General features: G+C 35.1%; 1 protein-coding gene across 1 annotated transcript in view; it reads left to right on the forward strand.

Moving 5' to 3' along the window:
• The window catches only part of MEGF10 (multiple EGF like domains 10), a 113066-nt gene that overhangs the window by 17490 nt on the left and 78153 nt on the right, over positions 1-17423 (forward strand). The window contains exons 2-5 of the mRNA XM_088130035.1: positions 1864-1996; positions 5099-5200; positions 6088-6188; positions 11803-11895. Coding sequence (XP_087986161.1) covers positions 1881-1996; positions 5099-5200; positions 6088-6188; positions 11803-11895 — 412 coding nt within the window. The 5' untranslated portion in view covers positions 1864-1880. The remainder of the gene's footprint in view (positions 1-1863; positions 1997-5098; positions 5201-6087; positions 6189-11802; positions 11896-17423) is intronic.

Raw genomic sequence — 17423 nt, forward strand, 5'->3', positions numbered from 1 at the left:
GTGATGGAGTTGCCAGTCCCAATTACCATCGTTAAGTGAGGACAACCTGTATTTCTTGATTGTTCTGGAATGTCCTCATTACATTAATTTAATACTGAGTTATTCTACCACTCAACAGAAACCTGGCTAGGGCCTGAATAGTAGTCACTAGGTATCTTTATTATGTACATCACCATTATATTAAATGTAAGTCTTCTTTATAGGGTACATTCTCAATGTTGTATTATTGAAATATATAAAATATTTGATGTATTATCAAACAATCTTTATTCTTCTAACATATGATTTTAAAATGGGTGCCTTGGTATTGTAAATAGTAAGAGTTAAATATACCTTCTACATTTTATTGCTAATATGACCACTTTAGCAATGCTAATCAGTTGTGCTGATTTTCTGTTTTGATTTTTCTTAATAATTAAGCAAAAGAACTAGGATGCAATCACGTTTTACACTAGGGGGTTCATGCAAATAGCACGAACTTTTTTACATTGATTTTTTTTTTTTGTTAAATGTATTCAGAAGAAAATCTATTGACATTTTTAAAAAGGAAATACAATTACCTTCTTAATAAGGGAAATCACCGCCTGTTGGAAATCAAAATGCACAGGCAGGTACACTTCTATCACAAAATTATATACTTTTAATATTTTGATGCTGATCAGGGGAATTTACAAAATCTAGATAATGTTAAAGATAAGAAATAGCCCCTTCCCTTATTATCTTTGTCCTGTACCATTATGTTTTTTTTTATCAAATGGGTTTTAATATTGGAAGTGAATCTTTTTCTGTAAGCAAGAATGATTCCTTTTGCTCCTTAAACTGAATCATCAAAACTTGCATTCTGTGTCATTAAAACAATTATTCTATAAACACATGGATGTGCATGCCATTGCATTTAGTTTGGTTTTCAGATACTGCCACATTTAGAGATAATTTAAGATCATGGTTTGTCGTCATACATGAATTTACACAGTTAATAAAAAATGTTTTGTGAGAAACTGCAAATCAGGCAGTCAGTAATATCAGGCCCAATTTATGTCTGAATCCAAAAATTACAGTTATGATCTTTGCTTTAAAATATTTGTGCACATGAGGATGGGAATAAATTCACAAAATTTAAGTTCTGAGAAATTGAAAACAGAAGCAAACAACCACAATTTGCTTGATGTACATTGCAGAAACTGGAATAAATGGACTCATCTGTTACACTCAAAATTGATGTCTTAATAGGTTTCTGAGTTTACTCCCTCCCTAACTAGTTTCCTTTTCTTTATTCTATCCTCTTCCCCCCTTATCTGACCTTAGGGCTGGGGTATTTAACTATATTATATTTAACTATAACTCTGAAGCCAGCAAATCTGGGATGAGCTGACAATCACTTCCCCAAATCTCTGGAATTTAGCCGGAGAGTGAAATTTTGATTAGGAAAAGCAGATTAAGGACTGAGCAGTTGATATAGTTTGTTACTGTAAATAAATAAAGTTATAGTTCAACTTGAAATTGCTAGGTCATTTCATAAAATACAGACAGGCAGTAAAAGATATAATGTTAATTTCTGAACTCTTGCACGTCAGTAAAACAGGTGTCCTTGCCAAACCAACATACAGTTTAGGTAGAAGAATGTGGCTAAAATTTAATGCATCTCTTTGATACCTGAGCGTTTGAGGTTGTACTACATCATTCACAATCACTTCTTGCTTTCTATTCTTTTTTTAAGATGCAGCGTGAAGCAGGTTTTCTCATCCTATTGCACAAGGGGGCTGATTTTAGTTGTCTACACCAATGTTTATGCCTTTATAATAGCTTGTATAGTACGTGGCCATAATATTAGCAAACCTTTTTTCTCTCTCTCTCTCTTTACAGGCATTTGTGTTGAAAAGATGGTTCTTTATTTGGACACCTTTGTTCATTTCACACTCATGCTTTTGCACCATTGGATAGTCTCAACTATCTCTCTAAATCTTGAGGATCCAAATGTGTGTAGCCACTGGGAGAGGTAACATAACTATTAATAAATAGTCATGAAATTCTGTTAGTATGGTTATTTTAATTAATTTTGGTTATTTTAATTAATTTTTATGTAAAATTTGTGATACATGCATAATAGCAAGCCATGGGTCATATTATGAAATGACTATATTGAAAAAAATATAAAACCAAGCTGTGCGTGTGTATGTGTGTGTATTTATATGAATGGCATATAATGAAACTACTAAAACAAGGAATAAAAGGTATAAAACAAGGTATGTATAAAGTATACATACGTTTAAAGTATACAGTAAAAATTACAAATAACATAAACATAATCTATTTTAATCTATTTAAATTGCTGGGGGGGGTTGTATATTTAGCATATTAGCCCTATTAGAAGCCCCTGAGTTACTACTGTGAAGCTTTAAAATCTATACTGAAACGTTGCTTAATTAATTTATTATGGCAGAAAGAAACAAAATATTCAGAAATAAACAGTTTATAACATACTCACCTGCTAGTAAGCCCTACAAATAATTGCCTCTTCAGTTTTTTTTCAGAAGCCAAAAAGATGCCTCAGAGAAAAGAATGTGTGTGTGCATGTACTGACATGTTTCTGTGTGTGAGAGAGAATGATTGGTATATATACAGATGGGGATCAGTTATAAATGAGCCACTGCATCTTGTTTTACGGGCAGTTAATATACTCATTATTAATTCATCATAAGTTTGTTGTTTAACTATAGACCTAAATTTATTTTTGGGTCCTTTTTATACGTGGCTTCTGGCAGATGTATAGATAGGTACATGTATGTATAGAGAGCAAAAGGAAGATGACCTTGATGGAAATATGCAAGAACTGTTATGAAGGCAAAAAGGGCCTGAAACATTTTTAAATCCAGAACAATGAGGTAATGTTCAGCTCAGGCAGATACCTCCCTAATTCACTGAAGTATAAGAAGGAGGAGGAGATACAGCACGGTCGGACTTGAAAGATTCTGTTTTTATAGCCAATTTCAGTGAAAGTAGTGTTAGGTTTCCTGTGGAGTTGATTTCTGGTCTGGTCTACCTATTGGGGCTGACAATATGTCACAAGGTAAACATTGTCTTGTTCCATTTTTACTTTTTAAGCATATTTGCTTTTTATAGAAGTAACTGTAGAAAATTTGATGTTGCAATTGGGTTGTCCCGGCAGACTAGGAGTAAGTTCTGACAGTGATCCAACTTTGAGTATGCAGACTATAAAATGTGCCCCACAAGCAGGAGCTCTGTCAGAACTCACTCCAAGCTTTGCTTGATCAAGCCAGGAAGTTATGACCCAACGCTTTAAGCACTTTACCTCACATGCCTTAGCGATTATTTACCAGAATACCAGCCTTGCAAAATAACAACAACAACAATAATATCCACCATTTCATTGTATGTCTTTAAAATAATAAATATTATTATTTAATAGTATTTAATAATGTAAAAGTAAATCAGACGTTCCCTATAATGTTGCATAATAATTGTTTGTATTTTTGATGTGATCAATAACTGAATTCTCTTCTAAATTCTCTGGGGATGTCCTTGTGCTCATAAATGGAAGAAGCAGAATCAGCAGAATGTGTCATCTTCTTTTGCTTTTATAAACCATTCTAACACAATCTGGTTGAAAGAAACGAAATAAAAAACTGTGAAACTGGCTAGTGGTTATTTCTAAGTATAGCAGCCTTTCATCTGACTTCCCCTATTCAAGGGTGTGGAAAGATGGAATAACATAAAAAACCACAGTTGAATTGGAATTCATAGTAGGCAACATAAGTAAATTATCATATATGAACTTTATGGCTGCTTGTATCTTCAGCAGTCTCATAGAATACTTACCATTATATTGAGTGCATAGAAATAATCTTGTATCTGAATAAAAAAAGCAGAATTCCAAGCTAAAGGCTGCAATCTGCATCTTATTCAAGTGTCTGGGACTTACATTTGTCTAAACTGACATGGCATGGGCTTCACTTTCCTGGGTTGTCATAAACAGTTGGGATATGAAGTGAGTAAGCTCTTGTTGGATTTGTAAGAAATTGTGTATTTTAAAAAAAATCTTTTAAAGACTAAATTGTCTGCATAAGCTTGAAAAGATAAAAACTCACTTGCACGGAGCTTGCCTCATGTTGACAGTATGCAGTTTTCTTGGCAGCAAGATGGAAGTGGCTTACCAGTGCCTTCTTCCGGAATGGGTTTTCAATTTTCCAGTCTAATATATAGCCCTGGAATTTCCTGGCGGTCTTTCATCCAAGCTGTAACAGGGTATGACACTGCTGAAATTTGCGGGAACCAGCAAGGTTGGCAACATGCTGCCCCCCGATGTAACATAAAATGCTAACGTTTTGGAAAGTAGAAGTATGATTTTATTTCTTAAATTTTACATATTGAACTTATTCTCTAGTTACATGAATGTTTTATTTTCATAATAACTGTATACGTGCCTGTCATCTAACTGCAGCTTTACATATTCCATATTAATAAATTTTAAGTAACATTGTTAGTTGTACAAAGTGACCTAATGATTAATGACATTTTTAATGTATGCTGAAGATGCCAACCACTGGGTGAAGCTATTAGGAAAATTCTAGTTGCACATGACAGGTAAGGTAGGAAATATTATCTAAGGAACTACAGTAATGTTTTTGTAATACCTGGCTAAAATTAGATGCTTTGTTTCTACCAGGGCCTTCTGGCACACCAAATTACTTCTTTATAGAAAAACTCAGATCAGAAAGAACAACAAAAAAGTGTACCATTCATTCATAGCTTATAGAAAAAGAACTGATTAAAAATATCTTTGGATTAAAAATACCTTTAGATTAAGAATATGAAAAGACCTATGAAATGATGAATTACAGATAAAAAGCCTATGTGGCCCAGCTTTCTGTTCCCAAACAGTTGGGATTTCGAAGCCCAGAAATAATACATTTACAAAAGATGCTCGTGTTACTGAGCATCTAGCATCCACTTGTATTTTTAAAAAATGTAATTTTTTTGACTCAGCAATAATGCCTCTGAACCTTTATTTCCATCCTACTGAACTTTCTTTAGTTAGTCAAAGTGCATGTTTAATAATTTTATTATTTTTTCTGTGCAGTTATTCTGTTACAGTGCAAGAATCCTATCCCCATCCTTTTGATCAGATTTACTACACCAGCTGCACAGACATACTGAACTGGTTTAAGTGTACACGACACAGGTGATTTTTAGTAACTTTGTTTGATTACCCTTTTAAAGTGATGTTTTGTAAGTACTTAATAGCTGCTGCATGTTAAAAACAGTAGAAAACACACTGAAGCACAGTAACACGTTGCTTGCATTTGCAGAATCAGATATAAGCACCTATATACCTATATATAAATATCAGATGCCACTGATATTTATATATAGGTATATAAGTGCTTACATGTATAAATCATCTTCTGTAAAATAGCCTTGAAAATACTGTCTTGAATTTTGAAATGCATTACGAGATTAAAGAGGGTTGTCTGACTTGCAAAGGTCTTCTCTTCCTCTAAAAAGATAATTACAGTAGAAGAGAAATAATATTATTATTTGAGAATAGAAATTGTCAAGTAGTTCTGTAGTATAAGTACTCTGTATTTAATGGGCCCCTCATATGGTGCAGAAGTGAACATGTGGCCTCATCTGTGCATGTATTTATTTACTGATTCTTTTTGAACAACACCGAAGTTTTGTTGTTGTTGAGTCATTTTGAGTTTTAAGAAGTTTTGCATTTGTAAACTTTGTGACACATGGGAAAAGTACACTTTATTCTTTCTGTCCTTTCATTGTCTGACAATGGTTTTGTGCACCTAAAAATTAAACATCGATCTGAATTGTACCAGTTCATTAGTTAAAATATTTAATAACAGATGCAGTTCATAAATCCATATAGAGTAAGCTGCAGTTCTGCAGTATTTGTGATGGATCTTAACAAAGTATCTCTATTTGCAGGTAATGTTGTTTATCTTTCTTTGTAAAGGATGTAGCTGATTTATAGAACAATCCAGATTATCCTTAAATAGCCATAGCTGGTCTTTTGAAATAGTTGTTCACAAATTTTATATGTTCATGTTTTAACAGAATCAGCTACCGAACTGCCTATAGGCATGGAGAAAAGACCATGTACAGACGGAAATCTCAGTGTTGCCCCGGTTTTTATGAAAGCAGGGAAATGTGCATTCGTAAGTAAAGTTATTTTCACAAGAATATGCAGCTCTTGATAGTATGTTAATGAGAATGTTAATAAGCATTTCCCAAAAAACAATATGTCTCTTAGAAAAGCAGCGGGACTAGCATGGTGGTTTACAGGTATGGGGTGTTTATGTGACACTAACTGATGTGGGGGGGGGCACAGTAGTTATCAGTCTGCACTGTGCAAAGGACTCTTCCACAGTCTGCATTAAAACAACCCTGCTGGTCAATCAGAAACATATACTTGCATGATGCTAAATGTCCTTTCTCCCTGCCATTGCTTTCTTTTTTTAAAAAATGGATTTTCTTGTTTTATTGTCCCATAGCTGCAGCTGGCAATTCCAGTTGGAAAACTACCCAACCAGCCTTTGTTAAAAAGAGTTTTAAAAAGTAGATTCAAATTAAGATTAGAACTATTTACATTAACATACAGCCTAGATATTGAGAAATGTCTTGTTAGTAATTGTAGATTAACATATAATTAATTAAAAGGATACTGATATATATACATAAACACACACACACACACACCATCAGCTCTTTCAGATGCCTAGGAGTTTCAGTGCACACAATTAAATTGTGCCTCTATAGAACTTGATTATTTCTTGCATGTACAGAGTTGTCTCTAACATGGAAGAGAAAACTAATTTTAGTGTAAATTTTCAGAGACATTTGAAATGGGCAAGTCATAATTTTTAAAAAAGAGATAAATTCTTTGCTGTCAAAAATACTTATATTTCCTATCTGGTATCTGGCCTAGGATAAAGTATGCAGTTGCAGCGATATCTTTCTACAGTTCAAAATATATATTACACATGAATTCAATTATCAGTGTTATTTTTACTTGTCTGCGACATTTTAAAGCATCCATGAAATTTGGTTGCTTTAAGGTGGTGCACACAGGTGTCCTATTAGTGGTTCTGCACATATTGAATCACCTTCTGGAGATCAAATACAAAGCACTGTATTGCCATATATTTTTTACATTATTCTGGAAAATTGTAGCTAAATTCTTTTCACTTCCCCCAAGAAGGTAGTTAATACTTTCAACATTCTTGTTTTTCATTGTCACCAGAGTAGGGGGCTCTGCAGTTTCTCATATATGGAGGGCAGAGGTTGCTTTACCATGTCACACCATTACCTGGTTTGCACTGGGTTTTGCTTCCTTCTGAAATTCTTCAAAAGTCTTCGAATATTAACATTTGTGTCAAGGACAGAGTATGTTTCATTTTGATTTTTCCAGCTATAGGTTGGATCAGAGTACTCATTTCTCCTGGCAGAAAGGAAGGAAGGGAGATTTTCAGTTGTTTTCCTCTCTTTTGCAGCCCCCAGGGGTAAATCTCCCATTGTTCTATTCTTGTTCTACTAAATTGCTCAATTTGAACAGATTTTGGGATTTGAAAGAGATTTCATAAAACAGAATTGGCAACAATGACTGTTCATATAGTAGAAAAAAATGCATTGCCTTAGAAAATTCCTGAAGTAAGGAGGCAGATTCTGGCACAAACCCAATAGAACTTATATTTGTTTCGATGTTGATGTTTTACTGTAAAAATGTTTTGATTTGTCTTTAACATGAATGGGAATGCATTGTTTTCATCTTGTTCCACAGCATCACTTCAAGTGTACTTATATGGAAAAGCTAAGTAAAAAAAAAAAAAGACTATGATTGCTACTCCTATTAGAGTTTGAAAATAGCCAGTGTGGAAGTACAGAATTTAAATTATGTTTAAGTTGGAAGGCTTTTAAAAGAACATATAGTTTTCTAAGATGTGTACCTAAAATTACACATATATTGATATTTTTAAACAGAGACAGAAAATGAGGTAATATTTAAGCCTTTCCTTCAATATTACAATTGCCAGCAAAAAGTCATGCACTTTTAGGATCCCTATTTTTATCTTATACAAGAACACTGAATCTTGAAGAAACAAACCTGGTTTGCTTTTGACCAAATAGACCTTCTTATGAGGTGTTTTGAGAACTTGCACTCCATTTGTCCTGACTTCAGCATTTCAGAGGTTTAGTTCACCTTTTTGTGGCTTAAATGCAGGCTTCTCTGCATTCTTTTTCTTCTTTTTTCAAAGTGAAGTGCCAGTGCTAATGTGTGCATAATTTTGACTGACAGCTCCAGTTGGCAGTTTTGACTTCTTGTCTAGCATCTCTGGTGCCAGAATTAGAAGAGTCACTGATTATTTCTTCAGCTGTCAGTCAGTCAGGGGATACTACCATAAGATTAAAAATGGATAGTGTCTTTCTTAACCAACTAAGAACAAAATGAATAAATGAATGAATGAATGAATGAATGAATGAATAAATATTCTTTATTTTAGACATAGGTCAGCGTAGCAACTGAGGACAAAACCAGGGTCTCTTCTTATACAGGAAAAATGATTTAGATTTCACAAACACTGTTTGTGAGAAGGGTATGATAGAAAGCTATTATTCTCAGAGACCATTTCCATAATGGTCCCACCTGCTTGTATTTTTTTTTTAATAATAATTAAATCACTTTATTTCCAGGACACAAATGGGATTTTTATCGCTAGCCTCTTTCTCTTCCACTGTTTCATGTGGCCTGAAGTGACTCACAGTTCAACATTTTTAACCTACTATCCTTCAGATATGTTGGGATTTTGTAGGCTCACAGCTTTTGAGGAATTTATACTCCAATTATACTCCAATACATCGGGAGAGCAACATAGTTGGTTTCTCAACATTTTCCTTCCAATGCGTGTCTCCTTTGATTCACATAAATTTTGAACTGAAATGGGGATGAGGAACCTCTGCATTGTGGGCCTCCCTCCACTCCTAAAACACCCCTACCCCTTTTTCTTAGTTTCCGTCCTGTTCCTTGCAACATTTTTAATGTTTGCCAGGCTCCATACTTCACCCAATTTTGTATTTTCATACTGTTTTATTTATTTATTTTTAAGTGAGAATCTAGCGTGATGAGAAAAATTTGTCAGCCTCAAGCTAAATCTTTATTTCTTTTTTTAAATATATAATTTTTATTAAGAATTTTGATTATAATAGTAAAATCTAATACAAACTAAGAAAGAAAAGGAAATGGAGAGGAGTAAAAAGTACAAGGAAAAAGACAAAAAAGAAAAAGAGAAGAGAAAAATAAGAATATAATAAAGAGAAAAGAAATATATAAAGAAGTTATTTCCAACTTTTATCACAAGTATAAAGAAATTTAGTGACTTTTCACCCCCTCTAAGGTTACAAACATTTATCTCTTCATGCCATATCCCATTTCTTATGAATAAACAAATCCATAAAACATCACCTTTTAAGTCCTGTAGCAGAAAGTCCATATAGGAGTGCCAGAAGTAACAACATATCTTGTTTTAACCTTGATCAAACAAACCAACTTTATATTCCTTCCTTTTACTTCTAACAATCTTAATCTTTAGGTCATTCAAATATTGTTGTAGGATTTAATTTCTCTTCATTTCTTCTTTGTCCCATCGCACAGAGTTCTTCAAAGCTTTAACAAGCCTCTTTTGTAAATCCAATATGAAAAAAATTATCCAGGTCACTCTCTTGGTTTTTCATTTTAAATTTTAAAACATCAGCCAGTTTGATGTATTGTCGAAGGCCATCAGCCAGTTTCTTTCGTAGTTCCAGTGAAACATTCTTTTCTAAGCCATTAATTTGGCCTGTCAGTTGTAAATCCACTTTCGATACCATCTCTATCTTATCAGATAAAATTTGTTCTATGTCTGTCATTTCATTCAGGATTGAAGGCAAACTCACCTGGCATTTACAAACTTGTCATTCTGAAGGTCTCTAATAACTTAGAAGTAGTTAATGAGTAATTTCTGAAAGTGATTAGAAAGTGAGGTTTGCAAACTTAGCATCCTTTAAAAGTCTCTGCTGCTGTTGCAAGCAAAATGACTTATCCCGACATCTGGCGCTCATACCCACTGAAAACTGCTGTCCTAGGGTCTCGTTGTGAAGAGCAGCTGTCCAGAGCACATGTGGGTGATCTCCTGTCCTCTCCTAATTCAGAAAGGTTCCAAGGAACTGGTCCACTCACCAGTTCCTTGTTCTTTGCCATGGTCAGTTCACCATACCTCCTCCAGAAGTCAAGCAAAATATTTCTAAAAAATGCTTTTGGATCCTGCATATATCCTATCCTATAATTAGAAAAGAAATATGGCAATGTGTTCTAGTGCAATCCTATATTTGAAAGCACAGAAATAATGGAAAGAATCTTGGGACTTTAGACAGTATGACAGTGAGCAATCTTATGGATGTTTTCTATTAGCCATGTCCTACATGGCATCCATTTTATGTGAGCCCTTGCTTCCAAAATACAAAATGTACCACTAATCCCCCCAAAATTATGGATCTTGTTCTAGAATAGTTTATCTTATAACAGGAAAGAACAACATATGCTGATTTTTTTACTCTGCACATTGTCAAATATTATTAACCTATGGAAATTAGGCATCTGCCTGAAACAAGAGACAAATATGTATTATTGGACAATATCAGCTAGTTAGAAGGGCTTTTTTTAATAATTTCAAATTTAGCAAACAGGTTAATGGTCTCATGCTATATTTTCTTAAGACTTTAGACATTACTCTTTAAAGAAGACCAGCATCCTCCTAACATATTTTACATTTAGTCTTAAAATGTATTGGTGACTTATGATAAAAACACATCCTTTTATCTTCATAAAATTTTCATTTCAGCTGAACCTCAATATGAATATCCTTATAGTTGCTTCTAATTTGTGACTTATCCCTTAGCAGCTGTGCTGTCTTTAAATGCTTCCTAGGGCATCAAAACCAAAACTTAACTTAAGGTACTTGAGTTATTACCACTACAGTCTCAGACTCTCACAGTGTTAAAAACATTATTAATTTATATTTGCATTATTTCACAAAAATGATGAAAGAATAAAAGAGGTGATAATATAAATAGAAAAGGGAGGGGGCAGGAGGCTGTTTGCATTGCTCTTTGCAGACTGACCTAACACTATTTGAAACACAACCATTTTCAGAAGTTTCTATTCAAGATTATTTACCAGGGAATTGTCTTTTGTATAGAGTATATATTTTACATGAATTTAGCAGGACATAAAATATGGAAAAGATGGAAGGAGACGTTTCTGATCTTTGGATGCATTTATATTTTAGGAATGGTAATCTTTAAAGTAATGATTATGAATTCAGTACTAGGCAATGATTAGAAAGATCTGTACTAATGATATGAAATTTAGATTAAAAAAACCCTTCCTGCTAATATTAGTTAATACTATTGTTCCTTGTTTTTCATCACTGGAAACTTTATTTACAGGGCTAAAGTTTTTCTTTCCTTATTTGTTTTTGTTTTGTTAGCAGAATTTGAAGAAAAAGGAAGCAAACTGATAAAGACTAGAACAATTAGTAAACAAATGTGTACAGATGGGTGATAGAATAATGAAATGTAGAAGACAAATTTTAAAAAAATGAATAAGCTAGCCTCTTATTTTTAAGAGGAAACTGGAAATGGCTAGGTTGCAGAAAAGCTATTAGTCCCTGCACCTTCAGTGTTTTTATTCTTTCTGATTTTTCATTATGTGTTTCACTCACCCTGTTTCTTTGACAGCTCACTGTGCTGATAAATGTGTTCATGGCCGTTGCATTGCTCCAAACACCTGTCAGTGTGAGCCTGGTTGGGGTGGGCCGAACTGTTCAAGTGGTAAGTCTGCATCTGCTACTGTCAGTCTTCTACTCTGTCTGTTCAGTTGCTCTTCTTTGCAAGGAGATTTAAACGCTGTTGGGCTACAGTTCTTCAGTATTTGAGATGTCACTTTCAAAGGTATAGAACTCTTCATATGTGATTCAGTCTTTCTTGTTTTCAATTTATTAAATACCAACATTGCTTTCTTATATAATATATTTTTAGCATATTAAGTGGAGAGAGTATCTGAATCACAGAAAAGAAAAAGTTTGAAAAATTATTAAATAATTCAAACTCTTCCAATTAGGAAATATCTCCTATCAAAATTCTAACAGAATATCAGCAGGCAAGGGACATTAATTTCTTGGCCCAGGTTTCAGACTTTCTGCTAAAAGCTATTTTTGTATATCTAGACTCCAATGTAAAGGTTGTCAGATTGATATGGCAATAAATTGCCCAGTTGTTTTATATTTACTTTGTAAGTTTTAAGGAATCAAAGGGGTTGAAGAGAAGAGGGCTACCAGTTATTAACTCAGGCCTTATCAAGGTGTACCAGTTGTTAACACAGTCCTTACTAAGGTGGAATTTGCCTCATGAATGATGCTTTCTTATCCTTAAAAAAAGACCAGCCTGGTGAGCTGTAAAAGGTGTTGTTTGGTGTAGTGGTTAAAGACACCAGGTTAGAAACTGGGAGACTCTGAGTTTTAGTCCCACCTTAGGCACAAAGCCAGATGGGTAGCCTTGGGTCAGTCACTCTCTCTCAGTCCTAGAAGAAGGCAATGGAAAGCCCCTTCTGAAATCTTGCCAAGAAAATTGCAGGGACTTGTCCAGGTAATTTCCAAGGGTCAACACTTGAAGGCACATATGCAAAAGGTGCTGGACTAGGAGCAGGGAGTTCAAGTTTTCTCTTAGGCATGAAAAGCAGCTGAGTGACTTTGGGACAGCCATTCTCTCTCAGCCCTAGCAAGAAGGTACTGGCAAACTGCTTCTGAAATGTTGCCAAGAAAACTTCATGGACCTGTCCACATAGTCATCAGGAGTCAAGATTTTCTCAAAGAATGGTAACAGTAACAACATCCTTAAAGGAAGTAACTCTAAGACACCAGAAAATATTGCCTGGATTAAACAATGTGCTGGATAAAGCAGAACAAATTGAGATTAAACCCAGATAAGACAGTGATATTATTGGTCAATTGAAAGAGACTTTGATTAAAATAATTCTGAAAGTAATTGTACTCCTCTTGAAAGATCAGGATTGCAACTTGAAAGTATTCCTGATTATCATTTCCAAATATCAAAATATATTAAAGAGTGTTTAGTATGTTGTTTGCAACTATTCCCGAGCCAACACCTGCTAACAGTTACCTTTGCTTTGGTTCATCAAGACCAGACTACTGCAATATGTTCTGGATGGAGCAATTTTTTAAAGATAATCCTGAAAAGTTTATTTGATGCAGCTTATGGGGTAATGAGCTGCTAACTGATAGATGGTGACAGAACAATACAATCTTTACACTAAAAGATCTGCCTAATTGTTTTCTCTTCCCAGTTTACTTTATGTTTAAAGCTGTACTGTAAATGTCTTAGGACAGGCTTTCCCAATATGTATATCCTTCAGCTAGGTGGATTTCTACTCCTAGAATGCTCAGCAATGTCCATGCTGGCTGGAATTGTGGGAGTGGAAGTCCTTTCATCAGAAGCGCACCCAGATTGTAAAAAGCTGATTCAAGCCTGGCTCTAAGAAACCATCTGTCTCAGATGTTCTTGCCCACAATAGTTCATTTGTTAGGCACATAAAGAGGATATTTTTCCTGCATCACTGTGTTGTTTTAAAAGTATTTTTTATCATTGGGTTATTGTTATTGTAGTTTGTTTCCATTGTGTTTTTAATAAATTCATCTTGTATTTATTCTTCAGTGTTGTAGGTTATTAATGCTATTAACAACAACTAAAACACCAATGATAAAAAAGCATGATATATTGCAGTTGGCTCTAAAGAGTCTTATATGTCGATAAGAATGATGTGGAAACCATGTAACTATTTGTATGGTACATTTTTATTTCCCATGCAGAAAAAAAAAATGTTTTCAGCTTTTTCCTCTTATAATTCATTAAAATTGAGGTCTATCTACCTTATGGAAGATGAAATCTTGTTTTTGTGGTTTGCATGATTTCTTAGTCAGTCAGTCAATCTTTATTGATTAGCCTTCTGGCCATTTCAATTTCATAAAAACAATCTAATACCATATTAAATATAAAATCCAATATACAGTTAAAATTATAATTATAAAACCAGGAACTGTCTTAACTCAGTTCTCATCTTTACAATTTATGACATTGGTTGCTCTAAATTCCTCTCTAATTTTTATCGCCTTATTAATGAACTTAGTGATACTCCTAACCACATGTTGATTGTAGCCTGACAATAATCGGTCCAATATAAAGTCACAGGATATATAAGGTCTAACTGTAATATACTGCTTTATATACTTCTGTCTTATTTGTTCATACAGATGACATTCAAAGATTATATGGACTAAATTTTCCACTCTACTTTTACCACAAAAACAAAGTCTCTCCTGATATGGTATGCCTGCGTACCGGCCCGTTACTTCCTGAGTTTCCAGCTGGTTAAATCTTAATCGTGTAAAGATTTTGCGATACATTAAGGGAGTTGGGACTGTCAAATACTTTTCTATACCAAAAATAGTCTTATTTCTGGCTAAGCCAACCGACTTCGTAGCAGATAAGATTTCAATATCTTGTTGAGCACTAATATCTTGTGCTCTTTGTCTAATGATTTTAACTGCCTGGTCTCCAAGGGGTTGAAGTAAAAGGGGGGAGAGGCCCATAGTTATTGTAGCTTTATACAAAAGTCCAACCCAATTGGTGATCTCGGGAGCTGACAATTGTTCTAAAAAGCATTGTTTTGGCAGTCTAAACTCCTCCATCTCAATCAATCGTCTCCAATATTTTACTACTTTTAATAGGGCAGGTACACTTAATGGGAAAATACCTGTTTCTGCCCTAACGGCACTGGCTGGAACTGTTGGTCCAACCAGAAGAATTCTTCTTAAAAATTTGTTTTGTGGTATTTCTAAGGACGGGGTTACCAAAGAACCCCAAATTTCAGCTCCATAGGTTAACAATGGGATGATCTTGGCTTTATATACCCTAAGCACTGGAAGTATTGTTGTTGGAATTGAATAAGACATAAGTTTATACAACGCTGCTATATGTTGTGCAGTTTTCTGCGCAGCTGTCTTCATCTGGTTTTTCCAACTGCCATTTACCGAGAAAGTCAAGCCCAGATAAACGAAGGAAGATACCTGGTCTACTGGGCGACCGTCTATGTGCCAACGATATTGTTTCTTTTGTGAGCCAAAAACCATTACCTTTGATTTAGCATTGTTTATAGTAAGGTCATTTACATTGCAGTATTCCAATAGAGCTTTTAGTTGTCTCCTTAAACCAATCTGAGAAAATGACATTAGAACCGAATCATCGGCATACATCAACATGTTTATGGACCTATTTCTTACTTTTGGTCTATGAAAACTTGTCTGAGCAAACACCTTTGGGAGATCGCTTAAGTAAACATTAAATAATGTGGGTGCCAAAATGCAACCTTGCCTTACACCTTTATTGGCTGGGATGGGGCGGGTTGTGGCTCCTGATCGCCCCACACGGACTTTCAACTGTGTATCCGTGTATAATGCCCTTATGAGAGCGCAAAGTCTGGGTTCTACATTCAACCTTTTCAGCTTATTCCATAGAATCTGTCTATTGATTGAGTCAAAAGCTGACTTTAAATCAATAAAGGCCACAAAGAGTGATTTCTTCCTATCCTTATATTTCTTAACTAAGTGGGCTAAAATAAAACAATTATCCATAACTGACCTTCCTGCCCGAAATCCTGATTGTTCTTCTGGGAGGATGTCATTTTCCATGACCCACTGCTCTAATTTATTGAGCAGGTGATTGGCGTATAGTTTAGCTATGATATCAATCAGACTAATTGCCCTATAGTTACATGGGTCATCCCTGTTGCCTTTTTTATATATAGGTACAATTAGAGAGAGTTTCCACCCTATTGGAATATCTCCTGTCCTATCTATATAAGTAAATAAGCCCGCTAACACAGGAGCCCACCAATCAGTGTTTTGCTTGAGAAGCTCAGCAGGCACACAATCCTGCCCTGGAGCACGTCCATTTTTTAATGCTGTAATTAGTTGTTTAGTTTCCAGGGCCAAAACCGAGGGCCAATACGGGGAATCCCTCAAATCTTTCTCCCATATAGATTGTCTGGATACCCTCATACCAGGACCATCATTAAAAATTGCCCTGAAATAAGATTCCCAATTTTCTGCAGGAATATGTACGTCTAGCACTGTTTTTCTATCTTTTAAAATTTTTGTTATATCCTGCCAGAATAAAACCACGGAAGGGCCCTTTGCTGCTTTTTCTAATCTAGCCCAGAATTTAATTGTATGCTCCCTCTTTTTCTTTTTTAATAGTAACTTATATTTCCTTCTCTGATCAATGAAGGACATGTGGTTTTGATAGGAGGGAGAGAGAAGAAATCTTCTCAAAAGTCTTCTCAATTGTGTTTTACACACCAAACACTCTTGGTCAAACCATCTTTCTCTTACCCAAACTCTTTCTCTAAGAGGCAGAGCAGTCACCAACAATTGTTTAAATCGCCCACAAATCCAGTTATAATCTTCAATAGGGGAGTTCCTCTGTGGGCTCTGCCCTCTCACATTGTCAGCTTTAGCCGTAAACTCCTGGGAATGTATTAGTGCCTCTATCTTTTTCACATCCACCAACCTCCAAGCTTACCTTCTTTCCTGGTGGATAGTTGTATTATTAACTATTTCCTGTTCTACTGGAGCTCTTGAGCGAAGATCTGAAGGGAGACGTAACCTAACCGATACTGGTTGGTGGTCACTGTCACATCTCAAATAAGTTTCTATGTCAGAGGCTAAAGCTACCAGTGGGGTCGATGCACATATATAATCAATGGATGAACAGGCCCGTCCTCCGTGATAAGTTATTGGGTATTTGAAATCACTGTTGCTACTACTTGGAATTTGCATGTCATTCTCATATATGAGTGAGATCAAATGCTCCCCGGCCCTATTCTCCCTGGGATCATTTGACTCCCAAGTAAATTGATTAAATAAGTACCCGCTGGGGATAATACCCAACTGTACAAACTTATCCAGGGAAGATCCCACTCGTGCATTAGTATCCCCTAACATGATTATCAGCGCCTTTGGATATCTATTCTTCAGTTCCAAAATCTTAAGTCCTAATTCAAACCATTCTCCCATTTTAGGATTCAAATATACGTTCAATATAAGCAGATCCAGACCCTTAAATGAAATATGAATTGGTAACAGATACTGTACCTCTGGATCTAGCAAAATCTTTCTATACTTCCACCCCAGTTCAGCATTTACCAACAGTGAAAGACCTCCTACAGCCCTACCTCTAAAAGCCCTCCTGCGGGCAGCATGATTTCTTATGGTTAATACATGAGA

This window comes from Python bivittatus, unplaced genomic scaffold (genome assembly GCF_059951505.1).
Source record: "Python bivittatus isolate LINGU-HERP-01145 unplaced genomic scaffold, Pbiv_v1 ctg000850_np1212, whole genome shotgun sequence".
NCBI lineage: Eukaryota > Metazoa > Chordata > Lepidosauria > Squamata > Pythonidae > Python > Python bivittatus.